Source organism: Rhinopithecus bieti, unplaced genomic scaffold, assembly GCF_001698545.2.
Source record: "Rhinopithecus bieti isolate Rb0 unplaced genomic scaffold, ASM169854v2 scaffold_51152, whole genome shotgun sequence".
NCBI lineage: Eukaryota > Metazoa > Chordata > Mammalia > Primates > Cercopithecidae > Rhinopithecus > Rhinopithecus bieti.
The window spans coordinates 493,250-517,610 of NW_016820554.1; the positions used below are offsets into that span (position 1 = coordinate 493,250).

General features: G+C 31.9%; 1 protein-coding gene across 2 annotated transcripts in view; it reads left to right on the top strand.

The window, feature by feature from the left end:
- Positions 1-24,361, top strand: part of BRINP3 (BMP/retinoic acid inducible neural specific 3) — a 406,727-nt gene that overhangs the window by 240,694 nt on the left and 141,672 nt on the right. For both annotated transcript variants that reach the window (XM_017859821.1, XM_017859820.1), the window contains exons 5-6: positions 14,739-14,844; positions 23,526-23,762. In XM_017859821.1, the coding sequence (XP_017715310.1) occupies positions 14,739-14,844; positions 23,526-23,762 (343 nt within the window). The remainder of the gene's footprint in view (positions 1-14,738; positions 14,845-23,525; positions 23,763-24,361) is intronic.

A 24,361-nucleotide genomic window follows, 5' to 3' on the forward strand; every position in this document is an offset into this window, starting at 1 on the left:
AAGTTAAAGTTTGAAAACCAAATGGAATACTGTCCATTGAAAATGATGACCTAAAAGAAAGCTGGAAATTATAAAATTATCATATTTTTACATAATACATTACTATTTTTGCTTAAGTTAACACATTTTATTTTTCTTGATGCTTATTATAAGAAAAATCAGTTGCTATTTTTTACATTTGAAACATCTCTTAATTCTTTTTTGTTTTAATGAGATGAGTGAAAACATTTAATTGCTCTTACTTGAATTAATAATATTAGAAATTAAAGCAAAATGTATAAATAGTAATTGATCCTGTAATTGCTAGAAATAATAAAAAATATTTAGTACTCCATATAAGGGTAAGTGTATTGCAGGTCCAATTTATTTGCATATTTGGAGAATGTTTATTCAGTGTCTGTGTTGTGCTTAGGGCTGCTGGGGAATAGGCTTACATAAATGAATGTGACATGATTTTTATCTGAGAACTAATAAGCTACTGCTGTTCTATTTAAGCTACAGCTGCGTGGCATAGTTTTCTCTAGTAGTCTTCCAATACTCTCAGGGTTGCTACCAATGGAGTATTCTAATATTCTTGCAGTTGAACTGGAGTCCAAATGAGCAAATAAAGAAAAAAAATAGCAACACATACACTGAGACATCCCACAAAAAGCAGTATCATTTAGAAAAAATCACTATAAGCCTCTAAAGAAATACAACTGGTAGAAAAGATTCTTGAACATTTGAGTATAATTTGCTGTTAAGAGTAATATATTATTTAATGGAGAATTGTTACAAATAGAAAATTAACAGAAAATCTGTCTCATAACCATAGATTAAAGGAAAGAAAATACAAGAAAATTAATTTAGGATGTAATATGCAATACAATATATAGAAGTGTTTGTGAGTGAGTGTGTGTATGTGTGTGTGTGTGTTTGAATGTAGGTAAATATAGTCATAGAGTTCAGATCTGCATGTAAACTCATAGATTCTGAATATATGTACTATGTTTTAAATAATAACAAAAGTGACATAATGCAAAAAAACATTGATATCCTAGTTTAGAACTATACAATCTCAGAAAAAATAAATAAATATACAAACATACAAAAGTCTTTTCTTGAAACACTTTTGAAAGGAGGGGAGAATAGAAATATAAAAATTCCAAAAGTACCCTGGGTAGGTGGAGAGTAGAGATAGGAAAATGAAAGAATGAAAAATTAAGATGATAGCATCTTAATGGGCAGGTGACACATTATGGAATAGAGATTTTTGGTGAAATATAATTTTCATAGTAGATATATCAGAGTAAAACATTTCAATTGTTAGTAATGGCAAAGGGGAGAAAATTATTAATGAGAGGCAGATGTGCAATGAGATTAAATTAAGTTATAATTTAAAAAAGTAAATAGCCATTTGAGTAAATCAATACAACGAATTTAAGAAAAAAGGAAAATAAAAGTAAAGGTACTTTTTTGCCATTAAAAGTAATGGCAAAAACCACAGTTACATTTGTACCAAACTAATAGCAAGAGGTAACACAGATTTCCCACAAAAATAACTAAAATGATGGATTAAAAATGAAAGAATTCTTCTGTGTATTCATAAGTTGATAGGAAGAATATTCTGAAACCAGAATAGAAAAGAAACCATGCAAAGAGGGGACACTGAGATCTCCACAGTATTTGCTGAGTCAGATGGATTTGAGCTTCTTTTGTTTTATTCTCATGGGGCTCAAAGTACAAATGACAAAGCTCAAATTTTGTCCAAGATACAGTGCCTAAGGGGTACCCATAAATGTAAGACCCCAAAGGTCTGTGACCTTGAAATATATTGGAAATGTGTATCGGAAATGTAAGTAGGTAATTTATTTTTTAAAAGTCCGTAGGATCATATCACACCAACATGGAATAGCTTCGAGATCATGTTAAGCAGGATGTCAGGCACAGAAAGCTAAATACTACATGCTTTCACTCACATGTAGGAGGAAAAGAAAAGAGGAATTCCTGAAAGTAGAGAGGTAGAGAGTAGAATTGTGGGTATTAGAGGGTGAGAAGTATGGGAAATACCAGGGAGAATGGAAGATGGGAATAGATTTGTCAAGGGATACAAAGTTACAGCTAGATAGGAGAGATGAATTCTGGCATTCTGAAGCACTACAGGGTGAATGTGCTTAACTATGATTTATTGTATGTTTTCAAAAATCCAGTAAGTACCAATATCTGTGAAATGCAGTTCTTCTGTGCAGTTATTCATCTATCAGCATGGACAAAATACACTATTTATGATAGCTAGGAACACTGGCATATTGTTACCATAATATTGACTAATGAAAAAATTACACTTTGGAGTCTGGTTCCTTTTTCTAAAACAAAAATGCATGTTTGTAAAGATATGTTCCTTCCTCAGATATTGCAGGTAAATTACTTTAAGCTTTATATCTAGGGAGAATACTCCTGAGGCTCAGGAGCTTCATACTTCTAGTTACACAGCTAGCAAGGGACAAACCTGAAACTATAAACCAATTTTAAATCTATGATTTTTTTTTTTTTTTTCTGGTAACCGAATTGCTTCATGCTCTGTGCTAGAAAATTTAACATAACAGTAAGATTATCTATAATATGGATATTTGTAACTTGAAATATATAATTGTTAAAAATTTTCAAGTTATTTTTCATAGCTTAAACTATATCTAATATGTCAGAACATAAAAAGCAAGTGGAGAAGATGCCTGAGTTAATATAAAGAGATTTCATAATTTTCATTCCTAAGATTCTTGTCTTTTAGCCGTGAGAGAATCCTGTAATTTTTCATTTAGAAACTACTCAGGAACAAATCTACCTAGGTTGCTTATCTGGTTTCTTCACTGATAATAGATTTGTAACCAGCTTTTAGAGAGTGATGAAAAGGGCTGCTAGTAGGAGGCACAACAGTTACATCAATAAGTGAGATTAAATTAATTTAGGAAAAAGAGGCAAGCCACATAAAACTGCTAAAATAACAGCTCCTACATTTCATCAGGTTTCATTTAGTTCATGGGCAAAAGCCAAATTCTCAATATATTATCAAAAGTTTTCCCTCTATATTAATTATATTTGAATGAATAGTAGTTTTATTTTGTAGTCTGTTTCATAGAAAAATGTAAAACACATAAATTGAAATATTTACCCAGTGAGAAATCATTTCTCTCCTTTTTGGTTTTTTTTTTTCTAACTTGGTGCATTTTAGTGTTGAGTCAGCTAACAATCACCTGGTTGTATGGTTAAATACAACTTCTAGAGACCCAAAGTTCATAGATCTGGAGTTTTATAACCATGAATAACCCCAATGCAAGTTGTTAGTGGATTGACTGCAATCTGAGAAACCTTGATGTCAATAAAGCTTCATCAAGTCCCAGAAGTAACATGAAGATACAAAATTCCTCTTAGATTCTGGCCTCTAGAGGAAATAAGCAAGAAGGTGATAATGTAAGGAGATGAAGATATAGTGGAAAGGTTATAGAAAAAAGAGGAACACACAAATTGCAGTTATATTTCATATTGGATTTTAATTATTTTAAAATGTTATTCCAATAAATACATACTTTAAAATCACTAAACTTCTTGTCCTTTCCATTTTGTTATTTTTTAGGATAAAGAATTATCTTAATTATAGTCATCTGACTGTTTCAGCTAAAGAAAACTGGGGAGTGGGTAGCACTATATAATATGAGTATAATATTGCAGAGAGTTTTTTGGCCAGTTTATTGTTTTCCTGGCACTTAGAATTTTAATAATTATTTGTAATTCGTGTACACTATATGTTTCTTCTTTCTCCTATATAATTAGATTTGTTCTTTTACATCATCTTGATACTGACTTTTACTGATAATAAGTTGCTAGAGAATTTGGATTTGTATTAACATTTTGTGAGCAAAGCCAATTTATTTTCTGAAAAAAAAAAAAAAGACAGAACAGTTTCTATAATGGCCAGTTGAAACAAGAAATTCACTTCTGTCTTTCTAATTATGCCTGAGTCTGTTGAGTTTTAGTGTGCTGCGCTTTATCAGTTCTCTTGGGTGCTTGTTTAATTGGGTGACAAATGTAAGAATATGACGGCCTCAGTATAAAACTTTAGCTAGTCTGTGCACAGGCATTAGCTGTCCTATTATTAAAAAAAAATGAAGTCAGAAGCTTTTGATATGCTTAAGGAATTCAGAAATACTTGATAGTTCTGAAACTTCAAACAGCTATAATAAAAAAGTTTTAAGTTTTAATCATAAGCAATAAGATATGTTTTAATAAATATTTCAGAAGAGTAATATTAAATATGGAATTTCAGAGAAGAAATTGAAGATTTTTGGTAGAAGTATTTACTTGAAATAAAATAGTGGGCACTCTGAGATATGTTCTAATATACTATATTGGTTCCTATATTGAGGAGGAGAAAATTAAAAGTAATAATAATGAAATAATTTTATTAAATGTTTAAACAACCAAAATGTGTGTATCTAACGAGGTTCCCTGTTTTAGTACCCTAGTATAGCAGAGAATCTTATGAAAAGACGGTTGGTCGGGATTTTGACAGTGACAGATTGCTTTGTGTGCACTGCTAGCTGTGATTCGCTGTCAATGCCCTTGATTCTGCTGCATCGTCCTCCAGGATGGTGATAGGTGCTTTTATTTCATTCAACAGTTGACATTTGCACCTGAACATTTTTAGTTACTCTGTCAAAGAAAGCAAAACAGATAATTCAGTTTCTACGTTTTTGTATCATTTGGAGCATCAGCTTGCAGTTTGCTTGACTGAGACACTAGGTGAGTATCAGTCGAGCAGATTGGGTAGATGTAGAAGTGTTTTGATAAATAAAATTATAGAGTAGGAAGTAGGAATTAATAAAGGATTAGTTATGTTTAGTGTGACATTTTGCTTCTCAGTCTTGGCAACAGATTTTTTTTGGCAACTTTAGTGGGATTTGCATACTTGTAAGTTAGTCTGTGCAAGCAGTCCTCATCCATTTTGGCACCAGGAACTGGTTTCATGGAGACATTTTTTCTATGAACTTGGTGGAGGGAATGGTTTCAGGATTATTTAAGTTCATTACATTAAGGTGCGCTTTATTTCTATTAATATTACATTGTAATACGTAATGAAATAATTATACAATTCACTGTAATGTGGAATTAGTGGGATCCCTGAGCTTATTTTCCTGCCACTAGACAGTCCCATCTGGGGGTGATGAGAGACAATGACAATAAAAGGCAATGAGATTAAAGAGCATAGAACAAACAATAAAGATTAAAAAGTAAAATCAATCTTTAATGTTTTAGTTCTTCAGATAGCTTTCATTTGTAAAATAAATATAATCAACGCTGCTTTAGATTGCACTTTTTGAATGTAAAGAAACAGAAAAATACCCTGGCTCCTGAGTTCCCTGAAATATCATTTCTCTGGCCCAGGAAAAGTGGCATTCAGGTCAGATAGTGACTGTAACAACTGCAGTCACTGCCTAATAGCTCTCACCAGAGTGCAAAGGAAATGCCACAGCCCTGAACCAGGTTGAAAACTGTACCTATTATTTGCAACTCCCTGTGGCAATAAAGTTTTACTTTTCTTATTATTAATATTGAAAACCTCAGAAAACTCATTAGCCAACTGTAGAGTCACAACACATCCCTTTAGATTTCCTGTAATGAAGTTCAAGTCTACCATTCATGTAACACCATCAGTTATAGCTGTCACAAATATAGATTTTATAAAAATGTCAGTTTTCCAAATGTATATTCATGCAGTTAGGAAAGTAATGAAAGCTTTTTTATGGCTATATGTATTTTTTATAATTGCCATGATTTTAAGCTCTGTGTTATCAAATAAATAAATAAATAAATAAATAACATCTGTAGGAGTGAGTTTATAGACTTGGCATTTCCAAGGCCAATCAAGTGCCACACATTTATTTTCCATGACAACCATGGTTTAAGCACAAAACGGTCCTGATGTTATTTGGCAACTTTGTCCTAACTAAATTGTTTCCAGTTTTGCTTATTCCATATTACACCAAATCAATACTTTAAGAACCTGAGAAAACTTCTGTTGTCTAGCCATTGTGTAGTTTTATATTTTAATCTGTACTCAAAGGATTAGCATAGTCTGTCTCAATAGGTTTACATGTGGATAGTTGTGGGTGGTGTGCTTATTTTTGTATTATTTTGATGGAGGATAATTTATAGGGTGTGAAGAAGTGGGACAGTCATTGTAGTCGTGCCTAGACTCATGGTGACAAACACAAATGAAAACTGCACTGAAGCAATTGCTCTTCAAGAAGACATACTCAATTTTGTTCCTAAATAGAGTGCCTTGTTTTTTGTATTGTTCTCATGTAATCTTCAGTTTACTTCAAATAAATACATTTTGCTCTACATTTTTTTTTCCTATGGTTAAATTTTATAATTCACAGTTATTCTGCATATATTTTATGGATATACATGATATTGTTTATAATAATACTTTCATTCCTCATGTTTCAAGTATCACTATTTCTCTGGTAAAAGCAAATAAAAAACCAAACACTACCTTCTAACAATGCAGTATTTTAAATGAATAATTCTAGTTTTTTAAAAAAATTGGTTTATTGAAATTATGAGGAATAAATTAGAGGATATAGTTGTTAACTTCAAGTAATTTGCATAGATGCATAATTCAACAATGGTATAAGCTCCCTTGCATTGAATGTATTTATCCATGTTTGTGTTTTTTATGTGAAGATATGAGTCATACTGGATGGATTATATACACTGTTTTAAACTGTATCTGTATGTTTGGAGAAGGCCCAAGAAAATATTGACAATGTTAAATTTATTTTAAGTCACTATATTAATGATGTAAAACACACTAAATATAATGCTTACTTTTGTGTTGAGATGCAAGAAAATTTTGCATTGATATATTTTTTATTTGAGGACATGTAGCATTTTATGTGAATTTTCACTTTTCCCACAAAATGTACTGTAAATACTAAAACAGTTGTGAAAATTAAGAAACATTTTGCTACTGAAATGTTTATTCTGAGATGAATGTTTTGTTTTTAATGCATCTTATAATTAATAATATGTTTGAAAATTCATTCTTTAATAAAATAAGCTTCAGAAATATTTCAACTGGGTAAAAAAGTGGGATTACATTGAATTACAGTCTGATGTTAAATGCTTAATAGAATGTTGAAATAAGACTTAATGACTATCAGAGGAAAAATATTAAATGGTAAAATTACCTTTAAACTCAATATTCACATTTGAAAAAATATAAGGCACTATCTTCAGTTGAGAAATGAAGGGAAGTTATATATATTCTTATTTTTTAACATCAACATTTTATAAAGCATTTTGTTAATTTAATACCTTTAGCAATATGTAATGGTAAAAGATCTTATATGTTTGGTGACAGAAAAGATTGTACTGTTTTAGGAAATAATAGAAACTAATCAACTCTTGTATTTTATTCTTCAGAATCCTAGTTGGAAGTAATATAAGAATATGCAGGATGTTATATTTCAAAGCATTAATAAATTAATACTTAGAATAAAAGTTAATTTATTTGGCCTTCAATCAAAGTTATATTAACCAGTACATTCGTAGCAATATTTTTTGTTCATGAATGACCCAATATACTACACCATTATAATTGACTTCTACATCAATCTAGACCAATTAAATTGTGTTTTATTGTAACTTTACTGCCAGAGAGAGAGAGAGAGAGAGAGAGAGAGAGAGAGAATTAATTACATTGATTAAGCCAAGCAAAGTTTCCAAAACTTGATAACTATAAAGCTTGGAAAGCCAGTGTGATGCTTAGAATGGGTATTTGATTTGTGAGTCAGGAGGTCTAAGTCCCAGTTCTAGCTCTCATTTCATACACATGATCCTGAAGTAGCTTGATAGCATCCCTGGCTCCAGATACAGTATCTCTTTTATATAATGAGATGGTGAGACTAAATGATTTCAAAGTTCTGATAGCTTTAAAATTTTAGATATATCAGCTCTTCTACATTTCCTTCAAGAGGTTCCCCAAAAATTCAATAAATTTTATTTTGTAATAAATCTTTCTAACTAAAAATAAAATATTTATCCACTAATTTAATCCAAAAAGTTTTAATTTCTACCATGTGCTCAGTACTGTGTATAATTATGCATAGAAAGTTTATAGTTAATTAAAGGAGATAATAGAAATAAATTATTGCCCTGTAGTTTTATGATTGGCGTAATAAAACATAATGGAAACTTTGGGGTAAAATAAAATAAATTCAAGTTATCTTGGAGAATACTTTCAGGTTTTGTTGTTGTTGTTGCTGTTGTTGTTGTTGTTGTTGTTGTTGTTGTTTGAGACGGAGTTTCACTCTTATTGCCCAGGCTGGAGTGCAATGGAGTGATCTCAGCTCACTGCAATCTCTACCTCCCAGGTTCAAGCAATTCTCCTGCCTCAGCCTCCAGAGTAGCTGGGATTACAGGTGCCCACCACCACACCTGGTGACTTTTTTGTATTTTTAGTAGAGATGGAGTTTCACTGTGTTGGTCAGGATGGTCTCGAACTCCTGACCACAGATTATACACCCTCCTCGGCCTCCCAAAGTGCTGGGATTACAGGCTTGAGCAACCGCACCCAGCCCCCCTTGAGAGTTTTAATACCCAATTCTTCGTATATCTACTCCTCAGATAATTTTTAACTCTGGGGAAACAGTGCTTTTGCTTTTGTTTAAACAACTGTTTAAAACAAACTGTTTAAAACAAAAATAATTTTTTACAAGTCAAACCTATGGGGTCTTTTTCCTGTCCCTGTATTCACTAGGATTTGTATTTTGATATAACCGATATAAATTTTAACAAACTCTTTGTCTTATTAAGTATGAATGATTCATTTACAAATAACTCTAACAAGTATTTCTATACGGCACAGAAACGCTGCACAGAACATTATCATAAAGAATACATTGAAATTTAAAATAAATTGGCCTTACTTTATTCATCTTTTTATTGCCTATTCAGAGGTGAACTTACAAGAAAACGAAACTATTTTTTTTCATGCTAGGTGAATATATTGTTTGGAATAGTAGGTACTTATAAAATAAAAATGAAATATGGATATTAACCTGTTCCTAGTCAAAAGTTAATTTATCATCTGTATATCTTCAATTATAGAACAGTGGCAATTATAGCCTTGAAATAAAACAAAATAAATATGACATACACTAAGATGATTAAAAATAGATTGTATTGGATTTTCAAAAAAACTCATATTAGTAATTGAAAGAAGTAGTTTGTTTTTCATAATCTTTCACAGTATCAGATTTCAGCATTTTGTTTTTGCCAAACCATATTAGAATAATTATACATTTGAAAGGATATAAGTATGAAAATCCAAACTTGCATTGTAGTACATAGGCATGGATGATTGCCTAAAACAGATAGGTAAGTACATAGATGTCTAGATATCCACATGTATGTAGATATAGATATAGATGATGTGGTACCTTCCTTGATATAATTCACAAGGAAAATTAATATTAACCAATTACTGTTAGCAAATGTTAGAGGTAAAATAAAATAACATTTATACAGCAAAGTACATAAAGTGTTCAAATTTGAAAACATTTCAGCAACCATGGCCTAGGCTAAAAAATAGGATATTACTAGATCATAAGTATTTCTCCTAATGCCCTCTTACCATCATTCCTATATCCAAAGGGTGACCAACATCCTGTATTCTAACACTAAAAGTTTATTTTACCCAATTTTGAGCTATATATTAATGGAAGTTCAAAATTAGGCAAAATAAACTTCTAGTGTTAAAATATTGAAACATTTATATAATGTTTCTTCAACATTATGTTTGTGAGATTTGTTCATGTTCGGTATTCTGTGGACAGCATACATAAAAATTTATTCTTACTGTAGTACAGTATTCAAATCTTCTATTTACTTCCACAATGTATTACTGATTGCCAGTTGATGTGGTTTGGCTCTGTGTCTTCACCCAAATCTCATCTCAAAATGTAATCCCCACATGTTGAGGCAGGGACCAGTGGGAGGTGATTGGATCATGGGTGTGGTTTCCCCCAAAACTGTTCTCATGATAGTAAGTTCTCAGGAGAGCTGGTGGTTTTAAAAGTGTGTCACTTCCTCCCTCTCTTTCGCCTGCCACCATGTAAGACATATCTTGCTCCCCTTCACCTTCTGACTTCGGCCATGATCTTAAGTGTCTAAGGCCTCCCCAGCCATATGGAACTACAAGTTGATTAAACTTCTTTCCTTTATAAATTACCTAGTCTCTGGTAGTATCCTTATACCAGTATGAAAATGGACTAATACACTAATGTAATATGTTTCTGTTTGGAGTTACTAAGAATAATTGATAAGAACCTCTTTGAAAGTGCCTTTTGTACATACATGTTCACATTTTTGTTGACTGTGTATCTAGCTCATATAATGTGCCTATGTCTATTATGTAGATACTTTCAAGGAATTTTCTAAAGTGATTGTACGAGTTTACGCTCCCAGCAAAAGCGTATGAGAATTCCAGTTTCTCCACTGTATTGTCACCACTTGGCATTGTCTGGCTTTGTATGCTTATAAGACTTTCTGGTGAATGGATAGTAGTTTCTATGTTTTAATTTCCAGCTCTTTGATAATAAAGTTGAAAACTATTTCAAAATGACTGGATGTTTAGATATCTTTGTTGTCAAGTGTGTTTTCAGTGGTGCTCTTGCCATATTATTATTAGTTTGTATAATTTATTTATATATTCTAGATATGAACCTTTTGCTGTATATATGAATCGCAACTATGTTAATCAATATTTTTAAAAACAAAGAAATTATGTGGTGAACAAATTTTAGTACTAATTATGTAAGATTCAATCTTTATTTCTATTTAAAAAATAAGTATCAATTCTTATATTAAATGTTAAGATATCAGAAATTCAATATGAGTTTAATATAGTTAATATTCTCTAGTATAGTTTCTACCTTCTCAACCCAAAGTGTTTTGAATGATTAAAAAATAGAAATATTTATTTCTGGAAAAGGAGACAACTGAAGTGGACAGTATGATAGAGTATATCTAAGGTAAACAGGGGCAAAATGTGTAAAAGGAAATAACTGGTATAGCAGTTTGTCAGGATGCAGGTATCAATAACAAATTTCACTACTCCTCCACCTCAACTCCTGATATTTCAGATGTGCTTTTCTTGTTACAATATAGGATAGGTAAAATCTCCTCTTAAATATTAACATTCATTGTGTAGTTGTCCAGATGAGATGCAGGTCTCTAGAAGAGAAAATTGATTTCAGATGGAAAGTCTTAGATTATGCCTCTTTGGGCATAACTCTATTGTAAAAGAGCTAATTGTACTTATCAGTATTCCAGTGTTTTATCTTCATAATCAATGGCTGATAAAATTACTCAGAAGTTACTTTGATATAACCTAATGTAACTAGGAAATAAATACAATAATTCATGAGAAATACACTGTGAAAAGGTAAAGGCCATGATATTTGGGTGCTGCAAATAAAGAATAGTCTTGAAGCGCAATTACTCCTAGTCTCAACCATTTTCATGTCTGGTAAAAAGCTAAGGGAAACATAAAAGTAGAAAAAACATGGCAGTTGCTCCTCTGGCTAAGTATTTTGTTTCATTGCTTAAATTTCCATCATGGGAATTTGTTAGTTTTATTATTAAAAATGATGGGTTGGAACAAACAAGTAAACTGCTATTCTGTGTTTTGGCACAGTTAGCATCCCTGTAGTAAATTTATTTTATTTTTTTCTTTCCATTTTATTCATTTTATTATTATTGTAAAAAATTAAATAAGTATGGGTACATTTACTAATGCTGACATTGGTAAGGCGTATGGAGTCCTTAAATGGAATACAATTTAAAGATAGATTTATTTCATATAAAGTGCTAGAGTTTGTAAAATTTTATATTAACCCAGATAGTGATAAGTAAATTCAGATGTGAAGGATAGAGAACAAAATAAAACTGTAAGTATGATACGCTAAATTTATATGACACCATATTATGAAAGGTGATAAAGCAATATATAAAGATAGAGATATTCAAATATTCTCAAAATGTATATCTATTATTTAATCGTCTCACATGTATTCTCAACAACAGAGTAGGTGAATATAAGAGACTCTCTGTAATGGGGTAATATTATTTACCTTCTTTCAAGGATGAAGTGTTAGAGGATTTTGCCTTCCCTTTTCCAAGATCACATATGTCAATGAGTATGAACTTAATGACAATTTTACTTAGAAAACTTTATTAAAAAGGCAAGCATGGGTGTGTGTTTGTATTTGTGTGATATGTGTTGGTTGGCAATAGTGAAACCACATGATAGGAGAAAATGAAAATTTAAATTACCTTATACCCTAAGTATTATCTTTGATGCTTTTATTTTTCCCTTTGACCTTAGGTTGTTACTAATTTATATTTAAATATTAATTATACATACATATATCAACACTATAAATTATTTCTCTAAACAAAATAAGTTCTATTCACTATCATCAGTGGGGAAGAGTAGCTGGAGAATAATTCAAAGTTTTTGTAGTGTTAAGGAAAAAGTAATTTTTTGCCCATGATAAACTACATTGTCAACTCTGGCTATGTACACATAGTTAATCTTGGTTACTCTGAAAGACTTATCATTTAGAAAATATAATAGAGTTATCATGACACAAACATGCACTCAATGCATTTGAGTTAATGCATCTGTATCCATCATTGATTATCGCCTCTAGGTTGATGACTTCCAAATTAGTAGTCCCATCATTGACATAACTTCTAAGATATAAACTTGTGTTGCCACTCCTACTAAATATTTTCACCAAAGAGACTAAACATGTTCAAAACTGAGCTCCCTTAAATGTCCTCCACAGTGGGCTTCTTAGCTTCATATTTTTAATGTTATCACTAATACTGGAAACCTCAGTAGCCTTTCTCTCTACCAGTGAACATTTTCAGTGTTTCATAATGTCATTTTATAACCTTGTTATGTCTTGTTTTTTACAATTGAACTTCTTCAGATAAAGTTTATTTTCACTATTTACGTTAGACTTTCATCATCTTCATGATGGCCTTAATGTCTTTTCTGCTCCATAGTACAAAGTTTTTCCTTACGTTGCCTCCTCTTAATCAATACCTTTCTCTTAATCAATACCCCTGGGCTGATGCAAGAACTTAATATGTTCTATGGATATGTGAGTGAACAACATAGACAAAATCTCCTGCACTTTTAGAATGTGGAGCTCTCATTCTAGTGAGAGGTGTCAACAGTAATCATAAAAAATGTAAATTGTACAGCATTTTGTGAGCTGATATTTACTGTGAAAAAGGTAGAACAATGTAAGAAATAAAAAAGAAAATGTTGGAAGAGTTTGGGGTATTCACTTTAAATAGGTTAGTCCAAGTAGTCCCAGGAGAATGAGATTTGAGCAAAAATTGGAAGGAAGTGAAGGATTAGCTAGAAAATAGTTTGAGGAAGAACATTCCATGTACTAGAACAAGAAGTCAAATACCCCAAGGCAGCAGATGCCCCAAGGCATCTGCATAATGTAATCAGTATGTATGTTTGAGATACAGCAAGGCAGAATAAATAAGAGAGGAGACAGATTTAGGGAGGTAACAGGGAGCTGGGTAATATGGTGTCTTCCTAGTCCTATAAAAGACTCTTAAGTCATACCCTGAATAAGAATGGGAAACCATTAAATGATTGTAAACAGTGGAACGAAGTGATCTAAATTGTATTTTGCAAAGACCAGTCTGGTTATTAATAAAGAATATCTTATTGAAAACAGAAAGGTTCTGACAATACTATTCTGCTTTAAATAGTTTTAAATCTTCAGCATTAAATCTTCAGTATAAACTTTCAACCTCCTATAATTCATTAAATTTAGTCTCCTCATCTCCTGATACTATCCCTCCCAAGACACCCGTGAAAAAATCAGTCCACATATGAGAATACATATTTAAGTACTAAATCTGTGAGCTGCATACCAAAATTGGATGGAAATGGTAAGATAACACAGGTAGAATCATCAAGGAATACTTTGTGTAAATGTTTGAATATGAGCTTAATTTTGAGGATAGATAAAACTGATTAGTCAAAGTTGAGAAAGGAGAAGTTTCTAATCCAAGTGGGGTGGGAGTGGAGGATGTTGTATGATCAAAGGCCTAGAATGAATGTCAAACTGAACAGGGAGATACTGGCGTATTAGAAAGAACTGGGCCAGATGGAAGGCAGAGAGTTAAGAATTTCATGCCAACATAAAAATGGGAAAAATATAGATTTTTAGGTAAAAGAAAATAATAAAATCAGTTTTGAGAGCGTAGCCTGGCAGATGGCTCTGATCTATTGAGTAAAAACAAACACAAACAACTCTCATATAAGTCAGCACTTGGTCTCTTCCATAAGGAGTGGCCCTTTTTTATATCTTGGGTAAAATCGGTGACTTTATGAGTTGCGTTTTTGAACAAAGATGGCATGCATTATTTTCTTGGAATATTTATACCCAACCAAAGGAAAGAAAATGAGTTAAAGACAAAGGGAATTACTGCTTTGCGCTATGTTTAGGTGTGGGTATTGCTGGTGTGTATGAGGTCCTGGACTTTCGGTGATATTTACTGTCAAACATACAATATTAGTGTGTGACAACTACAATGAACCAAAAGGACATTGTAAAGTCTGATTTAGATAATAAAGTTGATGTTTTGTTTGCCAGGTAACAGAAACACGGACTGGTCCTCTTGGCTGCAGTAACTATGACAACCTAGATTCTGTCAGTTCTGTTCTGGTTCAGAGTCCTGAGAATAAGATTCAGTTGCAAGGTATGTAGGTAAAATTTCATTAATTCTCTACAAGCCTGAATAACAATTATCCAGTCATGATTTATTTTCCATTTTTTAAAATAAGCTGCATATACATACAGGCTATTAAAAACTCTCATTAAAGGCTGATGTCATAATTTAACTGATACAAGAAAATATGAAATTCTAGACCATATGAATAAAATATCAAAATTCTCTTTTCTTCTCAAATTAAGTAACATGTAGCAATTGAAAATCTGTCCTAATATTTTTCTTACATATAGTAATCATTGTGTCATTATGTAGCAGTTTCTTTGTATGCTTGCCTCAGCTTTGAGTTTTTACTTAAAGATTCTTGTGAAAGTTGTAACCATAATTATTCATGATGTAAAATGAACTGTTGACATTTTATATTTAACCTAATATGGCAGTCAAGACTGTATTTTTCTTCTGGTAAATAGAAATGTACTTAAGGATATATAAACAAAATATTTATATTCATATGATTTCCATTTTAAAGAGATTTTATAAAAATAATTTGCTATTTTCTATGACTACATATTTTAGATATTCAATAGAGAGTATTTTATTCATAAGCACTTTAAAAAATACAATAGGTTTGCATACATGCTCATTCTTATAGGCAGGAACAGGTTATGAATACACATGTTTAAACACCTCTAGTTGAACAAGTTCAGAAAAGTCTTTGTGATGACACTTTTTGTCAGAATTAAGTTGACTGATCAAAGAGATAATTTTGAGTTGTTCTTCTCTAGTATGCCTTTTTTCAATTGCATAAATTAGAGCTGAATATTTACATTATTCAGTTTTGCATAAAAATGCTTAAAAGTTTCAGAAATCCTACCACTTTTCCCTTAACTTTGCAATCTTGAAAATGTATCAATGTCCCTGCATGTTGGCTTATGCCTGCAATCATAGCCCTTTGGGAGGCTGAGACTGGATGATCACTTGAAGCCAGGAGCTCAAGACCAGCCTGGGCAACATAGTGAGACGTAAAAAAGAAAAATATTAGCTGGGAGTTGGTGTTGCAGGCCTGCAGTCCCAGCTCCTCAGGAGGCTGAGGGAGGAGGATTGCTGCACCTGCGTTCAAGGTTGCAGTGAGCTATGACCACACCACCGCACTCCACGGCCACTCCAGCCTGGATGGACATCACTTTCCATGCTGCACATCACTGTCCAGACACTGCACATCATGTTACTCCAGCCTGGGTGACACTGAGACCCTGTCTCTAAAACATTTAAAAAATAATAATTAATTAAAAGAAAAATGTAACAGCATTGTTTAAATTTATCCTAAATAGTGAATGAATGCCTTTTATTTTGAGTTGCATTAAAAGCACAAAGTTCTTAAATACTTTAACAATTTGAATGTTATTCAATTTATCAATATCAATTATAGATTTACATTTATTAAAACATTTTCTCTAATTTAAATAAAAATGTTGTCCATCAATATTTCCTGCAATTCTCTACTGCTTACTCCTTTTTAATATATGGATTAACTTTCCATCAGAAGATGAATTGCAATAAAAATGACAACCCATTTATAACAATTAGTATGACTACTTCAATCAGTTTATTATAAAAATTATTTATTAACAAGATTTGTTAATTTTGTCTGAATTACTGTGTTCAGTTTTCAAAATATTAAATTGTTTTAAAACCCTCAGTCCTCTATCTGTCTAGAAAATCATTAGCACAAGGGATAAATGAAGCAACACTTCTCTTTTGTATAATTATTATTTCTATTATCTTCAACTAATGTGAATAACTCAGAAACCTCCATCTCTTTCACTTTTTTTTTCTGTTTTCCATGTCTATTTTTAATTGTCTATTACAACTTTATTTATACACCTATGAGTACAAAGTCCTTTCTGAAAATAATATTAGGAAGTCAATTTCAAGACCCTCAGTATTTCATGCACTCTTTCTTAAATTTAATTGGTATTTACAATCCAAGTATAATGTTGACTCACCTTTTAAACCTCGCCTTTGTACTAGCCCTTATCTACCTTGTAAACTAATGCGAACAATTTGTTAACTCTGGATCAATGTAACCATGGTACATTCCTTTGAAGGGTATAGATATTTCTGTGTCACCGTATATGGCAATTGAAAACACTAGTATCACTGAAGAATATTTTATTAAGGTAGCAACAGAGATCTTCATGTCTTTTGGAGTTAGCAGGTTAGATATTTGGTCTGATAAATGGATGGATATAGATACAGATGATAAATAGATATAGATAGTTGCTTGTGTGTTGTGTTTTGTTTCTAAGTACAAGATGAAGTTTTAGAATCAGAGTGTTTGTCCCATTTTGGAATCTTCTGAATTTAGATACATTATTGAAAGAATCCTGAAATTATCACAGTTTTTTGATAAAGACCTTCTTCTGAAACTCTCCTCTTTCAGTAGAAAAAGAATTGTTCCTGAAGTGGAATTTTATCTAAGCAAAGCAAATAAAGCACCAATAATTGTTGAAGTCAACTGGATTAGACAACAAATTCAGAACAGAACGCTATGATTTAACCATCAGTATATGAATCAGTATTTTTAAAAAAATTAGAGATATAAAAGATGGACTTTGAGATCTCATTTTGCTGATAAGATTCCAGAGCAGGCATTTTTTTCAAAAAATTTAAAAATCCATAGCACAACTTCAATTTAGTGATGAAAAATAATATTTAGGTAGTAATAACATAGTTATAAGAAAATATTGGGCAAATACATATTGAAAATATGTTTTGAAAATTTTGAATATTGAAAATTTTTCAACTGCTTATGAGTATAACACATCAAAACCAAAGGTGGGCCTCTTGAGTGAAAGTGGTAACCAGATAATTAAAAGTCATTTATTAAATTTTTCGCGTAGTAATTTTTTTGGTAAAATTTCCCGACTTGAGCAAAAATGAATTAATTTATAGAAACTGAATTAAAAAACACTTTTCCAAATTCGTTACTTAAATTGGGAATTTGACAGACGGTAGGCTAAATTTTCAAGGGTGATGATTAAATGAATTTTTTTTTTTTTTTTTTTTTTTGATGAAAGGAGTCTCGCTCTGTCCACCAGGCTGGAGTGCTGTGGCCGGATCTCAGCCCTGCAGCTCCGCCTCCCCGGGTTCATTGCCATTCTCCTGCCTCAGCCTCCTGGGTAGCTGCGACTACAGGTGCCCGCCACTCGCCGGCTAGTTTTTGCAAGCTTTTTTTATAGAGGACGGGTTTCACCGTGTTAGCCAGGATGTGTCTCCATCTCCTGACCTCGTGATCCTCCCGTCTCGGCCTCCCGATTAAATGTAATTTTAATGATGGTTCATAAGTGGTTTGGCCTATAATAAAATTGAATGATGCTGCTTCATAAAACTCTTTTGTTAATATTTGTTAATTTATTGAAACACATTTTCTCAGTGCTTACATACATAAAAATGAAGACGGATAATCATTTACACTGAAGGAAGGGTCACTCTAGCCAAAAAGTGCATAAACCAATCAACAAAAGTCCTATTCAATCATTCAAGTCATATACTTTCAAAGAGCTGATTATATTTGCTTTAAAAAAACATTTCTTCATACTTATAATAAGTGTACTTCTATTGAATTGCATATTACATATGATGGTTATGTCAGAAATATTAAAATTTTCATTATCAAGAAATTATATATAGCATATATTATACTATATGATATTTCATATTATTTAAATTTTCAGTAAATATATTCATACATATATACATTTCAAGCTATTTACTTTTATAGAAGATAAGTATGTCTATGATTAATAAAAGACATTGATTAATGAAATTTATTGTATTTGAATAAAAATATTTAAGCATAATAGAATGAAATAATGACTTGAAGGAGGAAAGAGATGTGTGTGTGCACGTGTGTGTGTGTGAATGTGAATAATTTTATTTCAGGAACAATTCTTTTCTATTTGAAGAGCAGATGTATGAAAAAGAAGGTCATTACTAAAATGCTCATAATTCACACAAACATATGTCTGTACACACACTATACATACATATATACATATTTTATTTTTATATTTGTATATCTCGTGCAAATTTTATTTTAAAAATATGTATTAGTTACCAAATCAACAGGAATTATATTTCATTTGTACATATATAGAGACAGTGTAATATTTTTGTTGTAAAATATACATATTAATAATACCACAGAGTTTACCAACTTTGGGCCTCTTTTATGTATGATGAAAATTTTAAACAAGAGCTTACTCATGTCTAAAGTAGTGTTTATGTTTTCAAAACTATTTAAGGTAGTCCATGAGCAAAATAGCACTGAAGAACATTGACTAGCTGGTCATTTTTACTTAGCTGTTTGTCTTTCCATAACATATGCTGATATGCTGTAAATTAATTTATAATTTTTTATGTTCATCAATTTTCTAATATTGTTTTATATTTGTTTAACAAATATCATTTATTTCCTTTCTTTCTTCTCATTCTGGGTTATAATTAAATGTGGTTTAGGCCTTTCCATCATAACACAAATCTTTTCTGCTATTTTCTGTATTTTATATCTTTTTGCCCTTTTATTCCTTTTAAACATATTCTTCTGACATATTTCAGTTCACGAATTATCTGTTAAATGTCTATGCTGCTGTTAAAGCTATCCATTGGTTCTTAATTTCAAATTATGCATTTTTATTTGTAAAATAGCCACTTGATTTTCTTTATAATTTCTGGTTCCTTGCCATATTGTCTGTTTAGTTATTAAATTTTTGATCATGTGATTGAAATTAATTTATCATTCTTGTTTGATAACCTCTATACCATCCCATGTCTTTTTATATGTTCATCATATTTTATTGAATTCTGTTGTGCATGAAAGCTTATACAAATATCTTAAAATTATTGATGGTGCATTTTCCTTCAGAGAAGATTTAGTTTTGTTTCAATGCTATTTTAATTCATTTTGAAATATGCCAATTGGAACTATACTTCAGATCTGGTGAAAGCTAGTGGGGGTGTGTGTGTGTGTGTGTGTGTGTGTGTGTGTGTTGTTTTTTCTTTACTCTTTGTTTATGTAGCTCATCTAGTAACTAAATCCTGATGAAGTTACTGTCTCTGTCATGGTTGGTATAAATGTCAATTTGTACTTTGTTCTGGGCAGAACTCTAATGGAAAAGATATGCCCAATATATTAGTCTGTTCTTATGTCGCTAATAAAGACATACTTGAGACTGGGTAATTTATAAAGAAAAGAGGCTTAATTGACTCACAGTTCCACATGGCCAAGGAGGCCTCACAATCAAGACACAGGCAAGGAGGAGCAAAGTCACATCTTATATGATGGCAGGCAAGATAGAGTTTGTGCAGGGGAGGCCCCATTTATAAAACCATCAGATCTTCTGAGACTTACTAACTATCATGCGAAAACCTTCCTCCATGATTCTATTACCTCCCACTGGGTCCCTCCCGCGACACGTGGGGGTTATTGCAATTCAAGGTGAGATTTTGCTGGGGACACAGAGCCAAACCATACAAGCCAATATTAGGTTCACTCTGCCTGCGGAATTTCCTTCTTTCCAGGTTAACCCCAGAAATTCTCACTTCGTTTTTGTCCTTGTTATCTCTTCAGACAGATTATTTTTAATACTTACCTAGATTTCCTAGCTGGTTCTAGTGAGAAGATGGGTTGAAGACAAACTAGTCCTTTCACACCGGAAACATTCATATTTTTACTCTCTGGTTCTCAGCTTGTAACAGTTGCCCTCACATCCTGGCTTTTACAGGAAGCCCATAGGTTCAAAACGAAGCTTTGTTAAGCATTGTTCCAGCACCAGGTGGACCTGTTCTAAGTATAGTGCTGTCAGTATTCCTGCTTTCTTGTTTCTGTACATTACAGAAAAAAAAGAAAAAAAGAAAATTTCGTGGCGAGCCCTGAACCACTCTTGAGTTGTTTGTCAGAGCAGGCCAAGCTGTCTCTCTAGGAACCAACTAGTTCATATTGGTGGTCTGGTCATAAAATTCAAGTGTTCTGAGCTATGCGTCCTTAAGCCTCTTTTCTCAAAACTCTTTGATTTTAGAATGGTTTTTCAGAATGTGAGTTTCCTTCTTTTAGCAGTGTATGTATGTATCATCACAGCAGGAATATTTGTGTTTCTAAAACAGAACTCACCATTTCTTGCCACCAATCTTTCTTCCCCAAATTACATCTCCTGCATTCTGTATTTCTCCAAAAGCACTACCATCTTACATATTCAAAGTTGTAATGCAAAGATGTGCTTTATGACTATGAAAATGGTACGTGAATTCTTTGATTTTTTGTGTGCAATTAAGATTAAAATAGATTGGCAGTTTACAAGTTTGTAGTCCACACTCAATAACTGTTACCTTAGGTCTTTTAATAAATATATACCGATTCCTGAGTTCCTTGAGCAAAACTCTGAATTATTCAAATTGTTTTAGCACTTAAAATTTTCAGAAAATAAATCACTAGGTGTATCTAAAATGTGCAGTAATTTGGTAAACCATAAGACTAGACGATTAAGAAAATTTCTGATTGTATCATTTTATGCCTCTAAGTATTTTAACACTTTTTATTTGCCTTAGATCAAATAAAGTACTATATAGCAGATTCTCATTATTCCTCTATTACCTTAATTGCTTTCTCTAGCTTGGATATTTTCAATCTTCTTAAAGATGTTAAATCTAGGCCGGGCGCGGTGGCTCAAGCCAGTAATCCCAGCACTTTGGGAGGCCGAGATGGGTGGATCACGAGGTCAGGAGATCGAGACCATCCTGGCTAATACGGTGAAACCCCATCCCTACTAAAAAATACAAAAAACTACCCGGGCGAGGTGGCAGGCGCCTGTAGTCCTGGCTACTCGGGAGGCTGAGGCAGGAGAATGGCGTGAACCCGGGAGGCGGAGCTTGCAGTGAGCTGAGATCCGGCCACTGCATGCACTCCAGCCTGGGCGAGAGAGAGAGAGAGACTCCGTCTCAAAAAAAAAAAAAAAAAAAAAAAAGATATTAAATCTAATCTTAAAAATTAGTCAATTCTTTGTCTTCTACCTTCAAATAAGTAGCACTCTTAGTATCCCACATGGTAAAATTAATTTAAATCTAAATGAATTAATTCTGTATTCCCTGATACAGGAATCCCAAATCCCAACAACATGACTCCCCATTTATGTGTGTAAGCACCTCTTTCATTGTATTCTTATAACCCATGTGCAACGAAACAATATTATTACTTTCATTTCCAAAATATATTAATGTATACCCCAGCTTTTTATCTGTGTGTGATGTTGTTAATGTATCACTCTTCACCACAATCACTCAATATTGAAAACTCTACATCTGTCAAATAGTGTTCAATGCCTAACTTTTAATAAAAGTTTTCTTACCTTTTTGAACCTAATATAATTGCTTAGCCAATTAATTACATTAATTGAATCACATGTATCTTATATAGTTGAATTTTTTTTTTATTTTTCTTAAATATACTGCAAATATCTCTGTGACAAAGAAATTTCTCGGTCATCGTCACTTTTGTATCTTACCTGGCAATTTTCTTCAAAACGAGAGTGTTCAATAAATATTTATTCCAGGTGAAATGAAAATTAATACAAAATCGAATATAGAAGTTCTAAGAGTACTTTTTCCAACAGTTTGCAAAAGAAATTTTGCAATTTGTCAAGATATTTGTAAATTAAGTTTTTTTCTCAATGTAAACCTATGATTTTTATTAAATCAACCTCTAAGATAATAGTCAAGGGTCAAAATTGATTTATTTTGTTAAACAGAAAACATATAAAGCTATAAAATTTCAATTTCTGGTAAGTAACAATTTGCTATTACCAGATTTTTCCTTAGCTTTGTGTTTATTTTTACCTGCTTATTTGTTTAAATATTTAGTATTTAAGTTTTCTTAAGTAGCCAGAAATATGAAAAACTACCTTTTCGAAATATCATAATAAATGTTACACCCTGAGAAAACCCAAAATCTTAATTTTACAATATTTTGGAGAGTTTTTTAAGAGATAGCAACTTTACTAAACATATTTCTAGCAAACTAACAAGCTATGCCACTAAGGCTGTCTATACATGGCAAACATATAAACTGTGAAATAACTAAATCAGTCCATCTGACTCCTATAGTCATTTTTAGTACTCACTCTTGGAAAACAGAATTATATAACTTATATGTTGCTAATGGCATGAGATAAGCCTTACCATCAACATTCAATATGTATTTTACCAATGGCACAACCCATTATGTGATATTTACATTGATATGGGCTGATAGTCTACTGCAAGCAAAATGAAAATATTTAAAACAATTTGAAATCAACTGGTAGAAAATAAATGCATATGTGTATTTTCAAAGGTTTAGAAAGATAGTCTCCGTCTATATTATGTAAAAATAACCAAATATTGTGATAAATTACATCAAATAGTCTGAGTTTTCAGTCATCTCCATGATTAATCATCTCTATTTCAGAAGTTTCATATTCATGCAGTCAGAATATGTTGAAAGAGTTATAAATATTTGCAGTATATAGACTCAGATACTTTTCTGATAGTTTAAAAACACATAATTCAAAATTTAATATACTAAATTATTTACAGTTTTGATTGAATATTTTAAGTAAGTATTTTAATTTTTTCTTTAACAGAGTAAATTTGTTTGATTTCTTTGTTTGTTCTTCAAGGGCTTCAAGTACTTCTCCCAGACTATCTTCAGGAACGTTTTGTACAAGCAGCTTTGAGTTACATTGCTTGCAATTCAGAGGGAGAGTTTATCTGCAAGGAAAATGACTGCTGGTGTCACTGTGGTCCCAAATTTCCAGAATGCAACTGCCCCTCCATGGATATTCAAGCCATGGAAGAGAATCTTCTTCGAATAACTGAAACCTGGAAAGCCTACAACAGTGACTTTGAGGAATCAGGTAAGACATGTATTTTAACACTTTTAAATACTGACAAAAATATATTGAAATGGCTAATTTGTCATTTTGCAACAAACTATTACACAGTTGGAAAGATTTTCATTTTTTTATTCTTTCAAATGATCATTTTCATTGCTTTTATAACTGGTTACCAACTGGTGCTTTGTGTATCTCTACATACTATTGGCATTAGAGTTTAGTCTGATCCTAAGTTGATGTATTAGTCACTTAATAAATAAAGTTCTTCCTTTTCTCAGTACAAGAACTTTTAAGTTATCATCTGATACTTCTGAGGTCTTTCTCTACTTTTCTAGTGGCTGCTGTTTCTCTTGTGCAGCAAAATGAAGACAGCGTTTGTTCCATACCTTCTTCAACATGATTCTCATTAGTGCTTATTTTCACTTTGCTTATTTTTATAATGAAATTATCTAAATTTTAATTTTATAGTGTTGTGTGAGTTGTGTTATGATTGTTTTATTTTTACTTAGTTAAAACATACATATAAAATTTACTATCTTTACCATTTTAAACACACATAATAAGTACATTTATATTCTTTTTTTCCCCTTCATTTTCTTTCAAACCCCACTACCCTTCCT